The sequence below is a fragment of the Schistocerca americana genome, chromosome 3 (assembly GCF_021461395.2).
Source record: "Schistocerca americana isolate TAMUIC-IGC-003095 chromosome 3, iqSchAmer2.1, whole genome shotgun sequence".
Taxonomy (NCBI): Eukaryota; Metazoa; Arthropoda; class Insecta; order Orthoptera; family Acrididae; genus Schistocerca; species Schistocerca americana.
Window position 1 is genome coordinate 889,185,645 of NC_060121.1, and position 16,184 is coordinate 889,201,828.

Consider the following 16,184-nt stretch of genomic DNA (forward strand, 5'->3'; position numbering starts at 1 on the left):
AGAAGAAGGAACAAGATGATAGGATACGTGCTGAGACATCAAGGAATAACTTCCATGGTACTTCAAGGGGGCTGCAGTCAATAAAAACTGTAGGGAAAGACAAAGATTAGAATATGTCCAAAAATAACTGAGAATGTTACGTGCAAGTTCTACTCTGAGATGAAGAGACTGACAAAGGACAGGAACATGTGGCATGCTGCCCAAGAAAATCCATCCATTTGCAAACAACCAAAAACAGATACATTACATTTACTCATGCAGACACTGCAAGCACCAGCGATGGCACTGGTTTCAAAACTACAACCCCACTGTGGTTAGAAAACCCATCAGGCCATTTGAAAGTGGTAATTCTGCTGGCTATAATGGTGTTTTTAGTTGAATATAAAATACTTGTGCTGACTTGCGAGGGCTACCCTCTGATCAACATATTACCACTAATCGGACACCTATTTCACTCTTTCCACCCCTTGATAACTGTCCATCAGTTCAGCTTTCATAAAGAACTCTCCACAGAAAAAGCAATGCAAGACCTCATAGATGAGGTGCTGACAGAGCTAAATGAATAAAATTACCCTGTTGGTGATATTTTGTGTCCTTGCCTTGGCTGGATCACAAAATTCTGTTAGGCAGTCTGAAGCATTATGACATTAATGGCTGTCCCTCTTGCACTGATGGAGTCTTACATTTATAACAGAAAGCAGAGGGGCTCACTGATGGAATTTGTCACATGCATGAAACTAACTCAGAATAGGGAAACATAACATGGGGTGCCACAAGGTCTGAACAGGGTCCACCAGAGCAGGACCATGATGATGATCTGCTCGTGTCAGAATAGTGGAAGTTGGGTCCCCATCCCTCCCAGTCTCTAGCCCCTCACCCCCTTTCCCTTTCTGCATGTTTCTCTATAAAATTTTTAAAAATTATAATTGTTTATACTATGGTTAATAAAAATGAAGCATTACTGAATAATATTACTTAGATGAATTGTATTTACAAAAAATATTGCATACAACAAACTAAATGTATTGTTGTAGAAAGCTGAGCATAAAATGTGTAAACTCCCCCCCCCCCCCCCTCCCATCCTCATCAAAAACAGGTATCAAAAGTGTATAATATTTATGGCAGCTACTGAACACTGGTTTCAGTATAGTGTACACCAAAGAATACATTTTATCTGCTCTTCATAAATTAAGAATAACGCAAAAATTTTTAATTAGAAATAAATGAAAAATGCTATTATTAAGAGTTGAGAAAATATCCAGGAATCGTATTTTCATTATAGTTTTTCTTTGCATTCCCTTGATGTTTTAATTATGCCATTTAAGTGAAGTTTAGCAGCTGTTTTGTATTCTACTGACAAGGTAACTAAATTTAGCAGTCTGATTTCACACTTCTTTGACCTTAAGCAGTTTTTCACCATCTTTAATTTACTGAAACTGCACTCACAAGGTGTTGCAGTCACTGATATTGTCATAAATATCCTCAAGGCTGTTAAGATGTTTGGATAAGCATCTCTTAACATCTCAGCACCTGTAAGCTGTGTAGCGGCAGCTTTGTGAACTGTGCATTTCTGCCACATCAGCAATGTTAACAATAGGCATCTGTCGGGAAGTACATTGATTTGCAAAACTTAGAGACAAAAGTAACTTTCGCTGCACTGCCAAGTAACATACCTCGATGAAACTTGTACCATACATAGAAAGAACTGCTACAGTATAGTACATAAGGCAACTGAAAGAGATACTCAAGTGAAACAGAAATGAGACTTTAATCTGAAGCAACAATTACACTGAAGTCCCTGACATTACATAACATGTGACATCGTTCTTAATACGGTGTGTCATCACCATGAATAGCAATGCATTCGCTGCAATGTGGTCCCATGCAGGCCACAAGGTTGGTAGCAGAGTTCTCATGATAGGATGTTCCATTTCTCCACCAGTGCAGTTGACAACTGCTGCATGGTCATTGGTGCATGTGGACATGCTGCAGTACATCTCCCCAGTGCATCTTACATGTGATCAATGGTATTCAAGTCAAGGGAACAGGCAGGCCACTCCATTTGGTGAACACCCTCTAGTTCTGAGAACTATTCCGCTTGCACTGTTCTTTTTTTTTTGTGGTTTTAGGGTGCACAACTTCAACGGTCATTAGCATCCAGACTACGTTAGGAATGCACCGCGAAGCACAAGTTTAAAACAGCAACTAAAAGGGAAAACACGATAAAAGATCGACAGGCATAGGATTAAAAAAACAGCATAATCAAATGTCCTTAGACAGGTTGGTCAATTTGATAAAACGAAGAACGCGAGCAGCTGCTCCTGGGTCATCCGCTAAAATGGCATCGAGAGTACATGGCAGGCCAAGATCAAGACGCAGTGTAGTAAAATCCGGACAGGACATTAAAATGTGGCGGACCGTCAGCAATTGCCCACATGGGCAGAACGGCGCCGGCGCAGCCGTCAGCAGATGGCGATGGCCGAACCGGCAGTGTCCAATTCGTAACCGGGCCAAAACTACCTCCTCCCGCCGGGAGGGGCGTGAGGAGGACGTCAAGCTGCGGGAAGAGGTTTCAAGTCCCGAAGCATGTTGTCCTTAAGTGCAGCCCAATCGGCATGCCACAGCGATAAAATGCGCCGACAAATGACCCTGCTACAATCTGATGAAGGGACACAACAAGAAGCTGTCCGAGGCTGGAGGACCGCAGCCTTGGCCGCGGCATCTGCAGCTTCGTTCCCAGGGATACCGACATGGCCAGGAACCCACATAAAGCTAACCGGAAAACCGTCGTCCACCAGCTGCTGAAGAGAGCGTTGGATCCGGTGCACGAAAGGGTGAACTGGATACGGATCACTGAGGCTCTGGATGGCGCTCAGGGAATCGGAGCAGATGACATAAGCAGAAAGTCGGTGGCGGCAGATGTAAAGAACAGCCTGGTAGAGGGCAAAGAGCTCAGCTGTGAAGACCGAACAATGGCCATGAAGCCGGTATTTGAAACTTTGTGCCCCGACAATAAAAGAACAACCGACCCCGTCATTGGTCTTAGAGCCATCTGTATAAATGAAGGTCATATTAATGAACTTCGAACGAAGTTCGACAAAACGGGAGCGGTATACCGAACCGGGGGTAATCTCCTTTGGGCGCGAGCTGAGGTCAAGGTGAACACGAACTTGAGTCTGGAGCCAAGGTGGCATGTGGCTCTCGCCCATTCTAAAGGTTGCAGGGAGTGAAAAATCAAGGTGTTGAAGGAGGCGACGAAAGCGAACTCCAGGGGGTAGCAGGGCAGAGACATACAACCCGTATTGACGATCGAGAGAGTCGTCAAAAAAGGAACGATAAGACGGGTTGGGCATTGACAGTAGCCGACAGGCATACCGACAAAGCAGTATATCGCGCCGGTAGGGCAGTGGCAATTCACTGGCTTCAGCATGAAGACTCTCGATGGGACTAGTATAAAATGCTCCGATCGCAAGACGTAAACCTCGATGTTGTATGGAGATGAGGCGGCGTAAGATGGACGGTCGTGCAGAGGAGTATACGAAGCTCCCATAATCCAGCTTTGAGCGGACGATCGACCGATATAGGCGAAGTAGGACGGTTCGATCCGCTCCCCACGACATACCACTGAGAACACGGAGGACATTTAGAGAACGGGTACAACGGGCAGCCAAATAAGACACATGTGGAGACCAGCTAAGTCTCCTGTCAAATGTAAGATCTAAAAATTTTGTTGTCTCCACGAATGGGAGAGCAACGGGACCGAGTCGTAAGGACGGTGGGAGAAACTCTTTGTAGCGCCAGAAGTTAATACAGACCGTCTTCTCGGCAGAAAAACGGAAGCCATTGGCGACACTCCAGGAGTAAAGATGGTCAAGAGAACGCTGAAGACAGCGCTCCAGGAAACATGTACGCTGCGCGCTGCAATAGATGGTAAAATCGTCCACGAAAAGTGAGCCTGATACATCAGCTGGGAGGCAATCCATTATTGGATTGATCGCTATGGCAAAGAGAGCGACGCTCAAAACTGAGCCCTGTGGCACCCCATTCTCCTGGCGAAAGGTGTCCGACAGGACAGAACCCACACGTACCCTGAACTGTCGATCCATTAAAAAGGAACGAATAAAAAGAGGGAGGCGACTGCGAAGGCCCCATGTATGCATGGTGCGGAGAATGCCCGCCCTCCAACAGGTGTCGTAAGCCTTCTCCAAAGAACACAGCCGCGGTCGGGCGCTTCCGCAAGAAGTTATTCATAATGAAGGTCGACAAGGTAACCAGATGGTCAACAGCAGAGCGGCGCCTATGAAATCCACATTGTACATTGGTAAGTAGGCGCCGAGATTCGAGCAGCCAAACCAAACGAGAGTTAACCATTCGCTCCATCACCTTACAGACACAGCTGGTAAGCGAAATGGGTCGCTAACTGGAAGGCAAGTGCTTGTCCTTCCCCGGCTTAGGAATCGGTACAACAATAGACTCGCGCCAGCATGCGGGAACATGTCCCTCAATCCAGATGCGATTATAAGTTCGAAGAAGGAAACCTTTACCCGCAGGAGAAAGGTTCTTCAGCATCTGAATATGAATAGAATCAGGCCCTGGAGCAGAGGACCGTGACCGGGCAAGTGCATTTTCGAGTTCCCGCATGGTGAAAGGGGCATTATAACTTTCACGATTCGAGGAGCGGAAGTTAGGTGGCCTAGCCTCCTCTGCCTGTTTTCGGGGGAGGAAGGCAGGGTGGTAATGAGCGGAGCTCGAAACCTCTGCGAAAAAGCGGCCGAAGGCATTGGAGATATCCTCAGGGGCCACAAGGACGTCATTCGCGACCTTCAAGCCAGAAACTGGTGAGTGGACCTTAGTGCCAGATAGACGGCGCAGGCTACCCCAGACAACAGAAAAAGGAGTAAAACTGTTGAAGGTGCTTGTGAAAGCAGCCCAGCTGGCTTTCTTGCTTTCTTTAATAATACGACGGCACTGCGCACGTAATCGTTTATAAGTGATACAATTCGCCACTGTAGGGTGGCGTTTAAAGGTGCGTAAAGCACGTCGACGAGCACGTAAAGGGTTTCTACATGCTGCGGTCCACCTGGGGACCGGTACGCGACGTGGAGAAGAAGTAGTGTGAGGGATGGAATATTCAGCAGCAGTGAGAATGACTTCCGTGAGGTGTGCAACCTGACTATCGCAGCTTGTGAAGGTTTGATCCTGAAAGGTCGCCCTGGAAGAGAAGAGCCCCCAATCGGCTTTGGAGGTGTTCCAACTAGCTGAGCACGGAGAGGGCGTATGATGCAGGAGATGGATGACACACGGGAAGTGGTCGCTCGAATATGTATCAGAAAGGGCATACCACTCAAACCGGCGTGCAAGTTGGGTAGTACATATAGAGAGGTCTAAATGGGAATAGGTGTGAGATGTGTCCGAAAGAAAAGTAGGGGCGCCAGTATTGAGGCAGACAAGATTGAGCTGGTTGAAAAGGTCTGCTAACAGGGAGCCCCTCGGGCAGGATGCTGGAGAGCCCCAAAGGGGATGGCGGGCATTGAAGTCTCCAGTTAACAAAAATGGTGCAGGTAGCTGAGCAATAAGTTGCATCATGTCTGCCCTGGTAACGGCAGACGACGATGGAGTGTAAACGGTACAAATAGAAAATGTAAAAGTGGGGAGAGTAATTCGGACGGCAACTGCCTGCAGGCCGGTGTGCAATGTGATAGGATCTTAGTAAATATCATCCCAGACCAGCAACATAACCCCTCCATGAGCCGGAATACCTACCACAGGGGGTAGGTCAAAACGCACAGAGGCGTAGTGTGCCAAGGCAATGTGATCGCATGGGCGTAGCTTCGTTTCCTGGAGGGCTACGACGAGCGGACGGTGCAAGCGGAGCAGCAACTTCAAGTCCTCTCGGTTGGAGCGAATGCTGCGAATATTCCAGTGAATAAGTGCCATCGTGAGAAGAAAAGGAAGATGAAAGAAGGGGTCACCTCGAAGGCCGCTGAGGGCCTGTCTTCGAGCGAGTACTGCCGCCGCTATCAGTAGGCGGACAGTCATCGTCAATTGGTTCTATAGGTTCATCGGCCATCTTGTTAAGATGGCCGGGAGGAGCAGCTTCCCCCACCGGTGGACGGCCAGATGTTCGGCTACCAGCGGTGCGGCCAGGCGAAACGGATGACAGCCTGGGGCGGCAACCGCTGGGTGGTGCAGGAGAAGAAATGCGCCGTGGTGGAGAAGGAGAACTGTGCTTCCTATGAGCCTTCTTGGAAGGTCTTTTAGTGGAAGTACTGGTCAACGGCTGGGAGTTCGAGGTACGTAGGAAGTCTGCACGGGACAGTTCCTTCTTGAAGGCCCGTGCATCTGATTTCTGGGTCTTCGTCTTGGCAGAAGCTGATGAAGGTGCTTGTATTGGAGGGGTGATGGGAGGAAGAGGAGACGTCGACCGCGCGATCTTAGCACTGGCCGAACGGACGACCGTGGTGCCGAAGGTCAGATCGCATGTCTGCGTCGCCACCTCCCTGGTAGTCCGAGGAGAGGCGAGGACAGTACTGTATTTTCCCACTGGGAGCAGCGTGGGCTTCCTACTAGCAAATAGCTTGCGAGCAGCCGAGGTGGACACTTTCTCTTTGACCCGAATTTCTTGGATACAGCGTTCTTCCTTGTAGATGGGACAGTCGCGGGAGGACGCTGCATGGTCACCCTGACATTTCACACAACGAGGAGACGGAGGTGGACAGTCACCCTCATGGGCATCCCTGCCACAATTGACACATTTAGCCGCATTGGAACAAGACTGGAGAGTGTGATTAAAGCGCTGACACTGGTAGCAGCGCGTAGGTGTCGGGACATAGGGGCGAACAGAAATAGCCTCACAGCCCGCTTTGATACGCAACGGCAGCTGAACACTGTCAAAGGTCAAGAAAAGTGTCTGGGTCGGTACAAGGTCATTGTTGACCTTTTTCATGACCCTATGGACAGCCGTCACGCCCTGCTCAGCGAGGAAAGACTGAATCTCCTCGTCAGTGAATCCGTCGAGTGATCGAGTATATACCACACCACGAGACGAATTCAAAGTGCGGTGAGCCTCCACCCGGACAGGGAACGTGTACAGGAGTGTGGCCCGAAGCAGTTTTTGTGCCTGAAAGGCGCTCTCAGTTTCTAGTAAGAAGGTACCATTACGCAACCTGGTACACGACTTGACAGATCCGGCTATGGCATCTACGCCCTTCTGGATAACGAAAGGGTTGACAGAGGAAAAACCTTGCCGTCCCTCAGATCGAGAAACTATGAGGAACTGTGGGGCAGGCGGTAGTACTTTTGTCACTGGTGGCTGGTCAAGTTTCCGTTTATGGGCAGAAGTCGAGAGAGAAGAAGAAGAGAAATCCATTGCGGAGGAATCCCCCATGATTGCCAGCGTCTCCGATGGCGCGCTCCTTCCTTGTGGGGACCGTCTCAGAGGGCACTGCCGCCTTAGGTGAATGTTTACACCTCAGGTCACACCTCCCGAGAAACAGACGGAGGGACCAATCGGCATGGTCAGAAGGTATCAGCTCAGGCAATCACCCCTCCCTGGGCCTGGCCTTTACCAGGGGGTACGTGCATGCCTTACTTGTCTACCCAGGGCGGGGAATTACGCATTACCCCGTCACCGACTACGCGTGCGAACGCGTGGGTCGGCCTTCAGGCACTCACAGGGAGGAAAGGAAGGAAGAAGAGGAAAAAGAAGAGAGAGAGGGAGAGAGAGGACAGACTGTCTCAAACGCCGAGGCGGAGACCAAAGAAGGCAAGGAGAAGAAGACAAGGGAAAGAGTAAGGAAGACAGTGAAATGGAGAAGAGCAAAGAAAGGAACCAACCAAAGGAAGGAAGAAACGAGAAAAAGTGAAAAAGCAAAATGACCGCAAATAGAGGTCGTGGAACCGTCCGTCTCCGGACGCAGGTGCTAACTACCCCCTTGGGGGGGACGGACTCCTTTTAGTCGCCTCTTACGACAGGCAGGAATACCTCGGGCCTATTCTAATCCCCGGACCCGCAGGGGGGCTGCACTGTTCTATGTCATCGTGCATTCTCATCCATAAAAATGAAGTCTGGCCCGAATGCACCTCTGAAAAGATGCACATGGGGAAGGAGCACAACATCACAACAATGTTGACCAGTGAATGTACCGTGTTCAAAGATTTGGAGGTCAGTGCACCCACACAACATTATGCCTACCCACACCTTACCACCTGGATCACTGAAATGATTATATTCAACAATGTTGCTGGGTGCATTACATGTTCCCACTTCTCACCATATGAGGTTACATCCAGCATTATCAAATGTGACCATTTTGGTGGTACAGGTGTTATGGTGTGGAGAGGCATAATGTTGCACGAGCGTGTTGACTTCCACTTTTTGAACACGATACAGTCACCGGTAAGCGTTATTCTAACACTGTACTCCTTAGCCATCTGCGGTTTTTCAGAGTGCATTTGGCCATGACATTATTTTTATGGATGAATATGGGTGCTTGCATCAAATGGTACAGGTGGAGAAGCCTTTGGAACTAAAGGGTATTAGGCAAATTGACTGACCTGCCCATTCCCTTGACTTAAATCCCATGGAGCGCATGTGAGATTCATAGGGGAGACGTACTGCAGCACTTCCGCATGCACCAATGTCCGTGTAGCAGATGTCAACCTTGCTGGTGGAGAAATGGAACATCGCATCACGAGAGCTCCTTACCAACCTTGTAGCTTGTATGGGAGCATGTTGCACTGCTGTCCATGATGCTCACACATGCTATTAAGAACCATGTTCCATGTTATTTGATGATCCTTGGATGAAATGACCCTACAGAAATTAAATTGTTACAGCAGCACATGTTTACATTCATGGGCCGAGGGGAAGGGAAATCGATGGAATTCACGTACCTCTCCCTGTTAATTCTTAAACCATCTATATTGTTTTTTTCTGGCCAGTTTTTGCACACCCTCCGTTAACTGTTCAAGTAGCTTTTGCTGACGCCTATCTTGTCTCACCCTACACCCCTGATGGCTCTTTCCATTGGTGGGACCTACAGAACACATGTAAGAATTAATGAGACTGCGCAGATTTGCTTTTAGTTACTTCAACCAGAGGCGATACAGGACTGATCATGGGGCAACACGACTTCCACAAAGCCAACATGTATGTATTTAACAATTCTCCCTACTTTTACCAGACCACACGTGACATTGTACACTACGTTTTAAGTGGAACTGTTGTTAGCTCGCTAACTTTGACACCTGACATCCTTTGCTAAAATCCTTATGCATCCGTCTTAATAATGTTAATAAGAAATCACCACAACTGTATTGACACTTATGTCACAACCAGTTTAGTTCGAAAGAACATTTCAAGGTTATCAAAAAATGGTTCAAATGGCTCTGAGCACTATGGGACTTAACTTCTGAGGTCATCAGTCCCCTAGAACTTAGAACTACTTAAACCTAACTAACATAAGGACATCACACACATCCATGCCCGAGGCAGGATTCAAACCCGCGACCATAGCGGTCGCGCATCTCCAGACTGTAGCGCCTAGAACCGCTCGGTCACTTCGGCCGGCTAAAGGTTATCAACAGTTTTCATAGGAAATCAACCAATTATTCTTATGAAGACTATTGCTAACCTAATGGCGTTCTTTCAAACAAAACCATTGGTGATATAAGGAATATGTATCAATACAGCTGTGGTGGTTTGTTGTTAATATTAAATAGGGAGTCAGCTGTGTAGTTCAAGACCATCATGATCATTTGTCTCAAGCTTTCTGTTGCCTTGATTGTGACTGGCATTTGGTTTTCACACAACTTGAAACCTTGTACTATGAGCCCAATTTTTCCTGTAGTTGCTGTACTACATGGAATTACTGAAAATTGCTGTACCATATGTCGGCTCTGACCCATAATGCCAAAAAGTGACAGATACCACTACCTGAACCTTATACAATATGACAACCATGATGTTGCCCATTACACATGCAGACAGACACAAACACAAAAAATATTTAATATCAAAAATAACATGAAACTGACAGGAAAAGTGCATGAATCATGGGGGGGAGGGGGGGGGGGGGGTGTTCAGGTGAGAACAAAATAAATATATGACAATCCTAACAATGAAGGCATACAAAAACAAATAGAAACACAAAAAGAAACCAAATAAAAACCTCAGCAATTAACAAATCCACAGTAACAAATATAGCTGGGCGAGGGGGGGGGGTACAGGGAAGACGGGCAAATATCAGAAATTTCACTTTGTGTGTGTGTGTAAATTTATATTGGAGTAGTTTATCATTCTGTGGTTTGGGTTAATACTTGAAGCTCTTATTTTATAGTTAATCGTTCTGCATACTGTGGAGTGTGTTGTTATTTTGGCCTGATTAGGTTTTGACACTAGTTAGTTGTGGTTTGTTGGTATCATGGAATATGGTTCACTTATATAGGTCAAATGAAATTTCTGGTACCTGGTTTTGGAGTTATGTGTGTGTTTGTGGTGTTGTGGACTATGTTTGAAATGTAAAAGTCAAGTGAAATTTCTGATACCTAGTTTTTTGTAGGATTTTGTTGGTTTGTGGTATTGTGAAATCCTGTGACTGCTACCTAGCAGCAGAAGTTTTCTTTTCCTCTTTTACTATTCTATCAACTTATATTTAGGACTTCTCAGCAGGTTAGCTACAGCTTACATTCTTCATCCATTCAATGTTCTTCCTACAGCAGTTGAGATAACAAGCCAAATCTATCCTTTACAAGACCTTACGGAAAGGTACACAAGAGATACTAAACACTTCAATTCCATGTCAATCAAAATATTCCTCAACTTTAATAGTGTTTATAATACCAACTTCAGTGAATAAAATAACATTTACCAATCTAAATTAATGGAATTACACTAATGATGGCAATAAACGTCTCTCACACTCACCTAGAACACTAAATTTAGGAGAGACCTGACTGTCTGCAAGAGTGAACAGTGTCAGACCCAAGCACATACAGCCAGCCGCAGCAAAATCTAGTAAACCATAACGCTTGTGCTGAATCAGTATGCTGCCAATCAAAACTGGTATCAGTTTACAGCATTTGAAAATAACCTGGGTTGGATAGTTAAGGTAGCCAAGAGATGAATTGGAGAAGCCCATTGTGCCCAACGTCAACATAGCCAGGAGCAAGTATGTTTTGATTGGTATTCTGCAAATAAATTACCTTATAATTCTTGAGGACGAGGTGAACAAACACTAGTAAGGATATGATCAGTTTTATTTCAATTTTTATCGAGCTACCAAGAACAAACTAAAATAATTTTTCAAAGCATTAGTTTATACTGATAAGAATTTTAATACTTTTCAATACTTTAATTAAATATTTGTGTAATTAACAATGTACTCACTTTCTAGTCACATTTTTTACAGATGTTTCCACAAATCCAAAAACAGTATAGTAAGCAAATTGTACCAAGGTTAGATACCATCCATAAGGCTTAAAACCATCAAGGGTAAATATTAACTCCTGTAAATAAAATAATCTCCAGCTAGTGCAATTATTGGAATGCTGAGTAATACATATAGAAACCTTGAACTAAACAACACCTATTAGTGATCAATGTATTCTTAACAATAAAGTCTGCAAGTATAAATTCTCTTAGCTTCAATGGTGACAGAAGGTGGTAGACACATCAGCTAATAAAGAACTGACAGAACAATATTTATTTCTCTCTTTTTCCTGTTTCCAACGAGCTTTATTTGTAGTTTTCTTTCAAGTTTACATGACAAAAATTTGGAAATGATAAAGCAAATTAAAAAAAACTGTTTGTCATATAACAATCAAAGTCCATGGGCATGATTACAGCACGCTGTTGTAATTGATGGCTCTTCAGGTTTTCATTTATAGGAAGAGGGCATTCATTGTAATACATACCATTGTTTGAGGATTTTGAATGAGCCTTTTAACATGCCTAAAGATAGAACCATTTTGCTCTAAAATCAACTGCATGTAAATTTGACATCAATAAATAGTCAGGACGCAAAACAAAACAGGGAAAATTATACACATTTTTCCACCTTTACTAAATTCTTGATTGATAGGGAAATCGGTGCTTATATCTAGGTGACGTATTCAGTCTTGAGAATTTTCTTGCTTTGAAGTATCCACCGATTAGACAATACAAGGAAGTGTTGCTTTTTTAAGTTTTGAGTATAGTTGCTAAATTAATGTAGTACCTGCAGGTAACCATACAGCAAATAAAATCCAAAAACTCCTACGGAGCATATCACAACCTGCCGAATTTGACTCAATGAGCTAATGTCAAAACATAAAACTTTGATTTCTGTTCTCGTGTCAGTCCGGTTTGCGTTTCCCTGAATTGAGCCCTTATTACGTTCATCTTCGATTGAGAGTTTCACACTCATTGCCACATTTACGGCACAGTATTTCCATACGTATTCTTTATTTTGCCGCTTACACGTCAACGCAGATTCAAATACCACGTTTATACCACAAAGACTTTACCCTACGAAGTTTGTACTCGTCAATAGCAGAGATGTGTCCTCAACGTGTCAACGCCAAGCACTAACCAAGGAGTTTAGGAGTAATTGGTTTCCCTGTTATTTCTATTTTATACGTCCATCGTCTCCTTCTTGATGTAAGTTATAAAGATAGAAAACAACTAAGGTATGAAACATGGCCACCCCCGTCAGCAGGCGGCTGTGTATGGAATGAGATTGCTCTAGTTGTTGTATATAGGCCAATTCACACTGGCCGTCACGTCTCGTCAAAACATTCCACAGTGCATTTCAAATTTCGGCATTCACATAGGCTATCAACGGATCGTCACGGTCACATCACGTCATGTACAGATTTCTCAGGAAGAAAGTTTTGACAGTGGCTCTAATGAAGGAAAAAATACAATTTTTATGATGTTATTAGTTACCTAATTAAAAAAACATAATGGATCTGGTAAATATGTTGTTTGATGTATTTCTATGTGTATATTTTCGCTAGCAAATAAATATTGATGTTTCGAAATGTTGGTTTACTCCTTAGCATTGCAGTCTAACATAACATGTAAGACTGTGTTAGCACCTTACCACGAGAGGATACATTATGAGGTTTGCTTTTGCCATAAATAAACTTCATTGTTGTTAGCTTCTCAGTTTAGATACTGGGTCGTATGAATAAAAAAGGGAATATTCGCTGAAGGAGATTCTAAGAACAATACAAATTTTCTGAGGTCCGATTGTACAATCTCCGATTAGAAGCTTTATTCACGGAATAGCGATAGAAACGCGTTGTGCGAACCTGGATGAACACCTAACCTAAAAACAAACTTAGGATAACTTAACCGGCGATTTTGGGCCAGTTAGAGAGCTTAACTGGAGAACAAGTTTTCAGGACGGCAATGATAGTGACAGACGCAGCTGCAGACAGCAATGACGAGATTTTGTCTAAAATGTTCCCGAGATTGAGGAAGGAGAAAAAAGTGAGACGACGCTGATTCCGAATTTAATCCAGATTTCGCTTATCGAAGGAAGATGTACTTCGTATTTTCAATCTTGTAAGTGAGAAACTGGAGCACAGGACGGACAGGTGGGACTATTTCTCCGTTTTCTAAAATAATACTGTTTATTTGTACTATTACGCATTTGATTTCAATAATTAGTGAATTCCGTCACGTTATTTATGTAAACCAGTCACATTAAATGGTCAATTCGTGCCAAAATAATCTTATTTATTTGGCATGTTTTAAAATTGCTGCAGCAGTGGAATGCACTGTTTTGTTTTACCTGAAGAGCCAAAGAAGCTGGTATAGGCATGTGTATTCAAATACATAGATATTTAAACAGCCAGGTTGCGGCGCTGCGGTCGGCAACGCCTACATAAAACAAGTGTCTGGTGCAGTTGCTCGCTTATCGCATCCGTCTCTCCTCCCCCACGCGGATCCTGTACGACCTTATTCCGTTCCCCCACCTCCTCCATTTCCTCGAACGGATACGGATGCTCTACATCAGCCGTAAACTCGATCCTCCTCACCCGCTTGTCTCTCCCATCCTCTCCCGCCGTCGTCCACTGCCGCGCCTGTATTTCCACGTCCCACCTGCTCTTCACCTCTCCACTCTCCATACCCTCGCCCAAGGTGGCTTCCGCCAGCTCCCCCTCCCTGATGATGTCCTCCTCCCCTCCATCTACCCCTCCTACCAACTTTAATACTCCCTCCCTCTTCCTGTATTTATTCCTGTGGGCACCCTCTCTCCTTTCTCTCCCCCTTCCCTCCCTCCTCCCTTTCTCCCCCTCCTCCCCTGGGCTTTCCCTACCCCCATACCTTCATTCCTCCCACCATATCCTCTGCCATTGGCATCTTTGCTCTCCCCCCTCCCTCCCTCACCACCTTCTTACCCTCTTGGCAGGTCCTCGGACTTGTACACGTTAAGTGGACATTCGCGCGCCGGAGATCATCACCATCGTTTTAGTGTGTGTGCCGTCGTGTTTGTGCCATAGTGTTTTTCGCCGCCCACGCTCCATTGTTCACGTGTCGTCTCCATCATCAGTGTCCGTGTGCAGTGCCAACAACTTCTTTAGGTGTCTTCGCGTGTGAACGGCTCCGTGTTATTCTGTTTCTGTGTCTACTGTTTTTCGCCCCCCACTTTGTTCTGTATATTCTGTGTCTCCATTGTTTTTCCTTTGTAAAACTTGTGACTGAAGAGCAGCATAGTGTGCTGCTTCCAGCCCACCTTATGTAAGGTGTTAAATAACAATAAAGAAAAAAATGGTGCAGTTGCACGCACGCAAACGTAACATTCCGAGTTGTGATGTCAAAGCGTGAGGATCTCAGTATGGCGAAGGGTGCGACAAATCGTCCTCGGGTGGAGCTTGCTTTGTTGGCAGTCCCATTCGGCCCCACACCTCAATGCTACAACTGCCAAGCTGTTGGACATGTTGCCAGGTTCTGCACACTATCCACACGCTGTGTTAAGTGTGCTGGGGAATATGCAAGTCGCGACTGCACTTGGAAGAAGATGGATGTACCACCCAAATGCACCAGATGTGATGGGTAACATTTCGCTTCTTACTGCAGATGTCACAGTTCCCAATAGGCAGTGGCAAGGAGCCATGGCCAAGGGCATGGCGCTGTCAAGGGACCTGCACCAGTCAGATCTGGAGGCAGTTATGCTGCTGCAGCTACCTCTGGTTCCACTCCAGAGCCCCAACCTGCAGCAGTGCCTGTCTCCACCACTGCAGCTGCAGGTGCCAAGAAGGACCGCCGTCCATGGGTTCCAGCACCTCCGCCAGAACAGCAGCAGGGTTACGACCACGACCAGTAACACTATGCCCACACCCTACAGGGATGTCAGGCCGACATGATGGCTACCCCGGCTCAACACCCACAAGCTGCTCCTGCACCCTCACAGGAGATGCTACAAGTCTGGATGAAATGAAGCGCCTTCTCCAGGAACTTTGGGAGCTTCTCAAGGAAATACCCCAGCAACTCATCGCCACTGTCACTGCATCCATTCAGGCGTTTTCCACCGGATCTCTGACCACCCAGAATGCACTGTAATCGACGATGTGTCATTGTATGTGTGTGGAATGACCAGGGCATCCGCACCCAAGATAGTGAATTTCGATAGCTGCTAAGGAATGAGGCCATCGATGTTTGTCTGGTATCTGAGACATTCCTCAAGCCTGGAGTTCATGTTCGTGCTGCAAATTATGTGTGTTATTGGACTGACAGGCCCACCCATGGTGGTGATACAGCTGCGTATATCCGAACATCACTGGTGTACCATCAAGTTCAGTTCCTGCCACTGCAAACACTGGAGGACACAGCTGTCACCGTTGAAACTTCGCATGCAGTTTACTGCCAGCCCAGCCGACTGTTGTTCCTGGAGGATGTCAAGACGCTGTTAGTATTACCAGGGAAAGTCTTTGCTTGAAGCGACTTTAACGCCAAGTATGCTGAGTGGCATTTCTGCGTCACAAGCCAACAAGGGAGAAAACTTTTACAAGCAACCCAATGGTGGCTTGCTATTGTCCTCAGCCCCCATGATCCCACACACTTTCTCAACAACAGTGAATGTCCAGACGTGCTTGACATCGCTGTGGTCAAGAGGGTGCCTATGTTATCTCAGCCAGCACTCGCAATGTGTTATCAGTGGACCACATCCCAGTTATTTTTGACATCGATGCTG

General features: G+C 45.8%; 1 protein-coding gene across 2 annotated transcripts in view; it reads right to left on the reverse strand.

Moving 5' to 3' along the window:
• LOC124605426 (adenosine 3'-phospho 5'-phosphosulfate transporter 2) overlaps positions 1-12,519 on the reverse strand; it is a 57,819-nt gene extending 45,300 nt beyond the window's left edge. For both annotated transcript variants that reach the window (XR_006978643.1, XM_047137085.1), the window contains exons 1-3: positions 12,219-12,519; positions 11,390-11,508; positions 10,928-11,190 (exon numbers count right to left, since the gene is read on the reverse strand). Coding sequence is in view for 1 of the 2 variants with exons in the window: in XM_047137085.1 (XP_046993041.1) it covers positions 10,928-11,190; positions 11,390-11,508; positions 12,219-12,407 (571 nt within the window). In the remaining variant the exon portion in view is untranslated. The remainder of the gene's footprint in view (positions 1-10,927; positions 11,191-11,389; positions 11,509-12,218) is intronic.
• Positions 12,520-16,184: the final 3,665 nt, after the last annotated feature.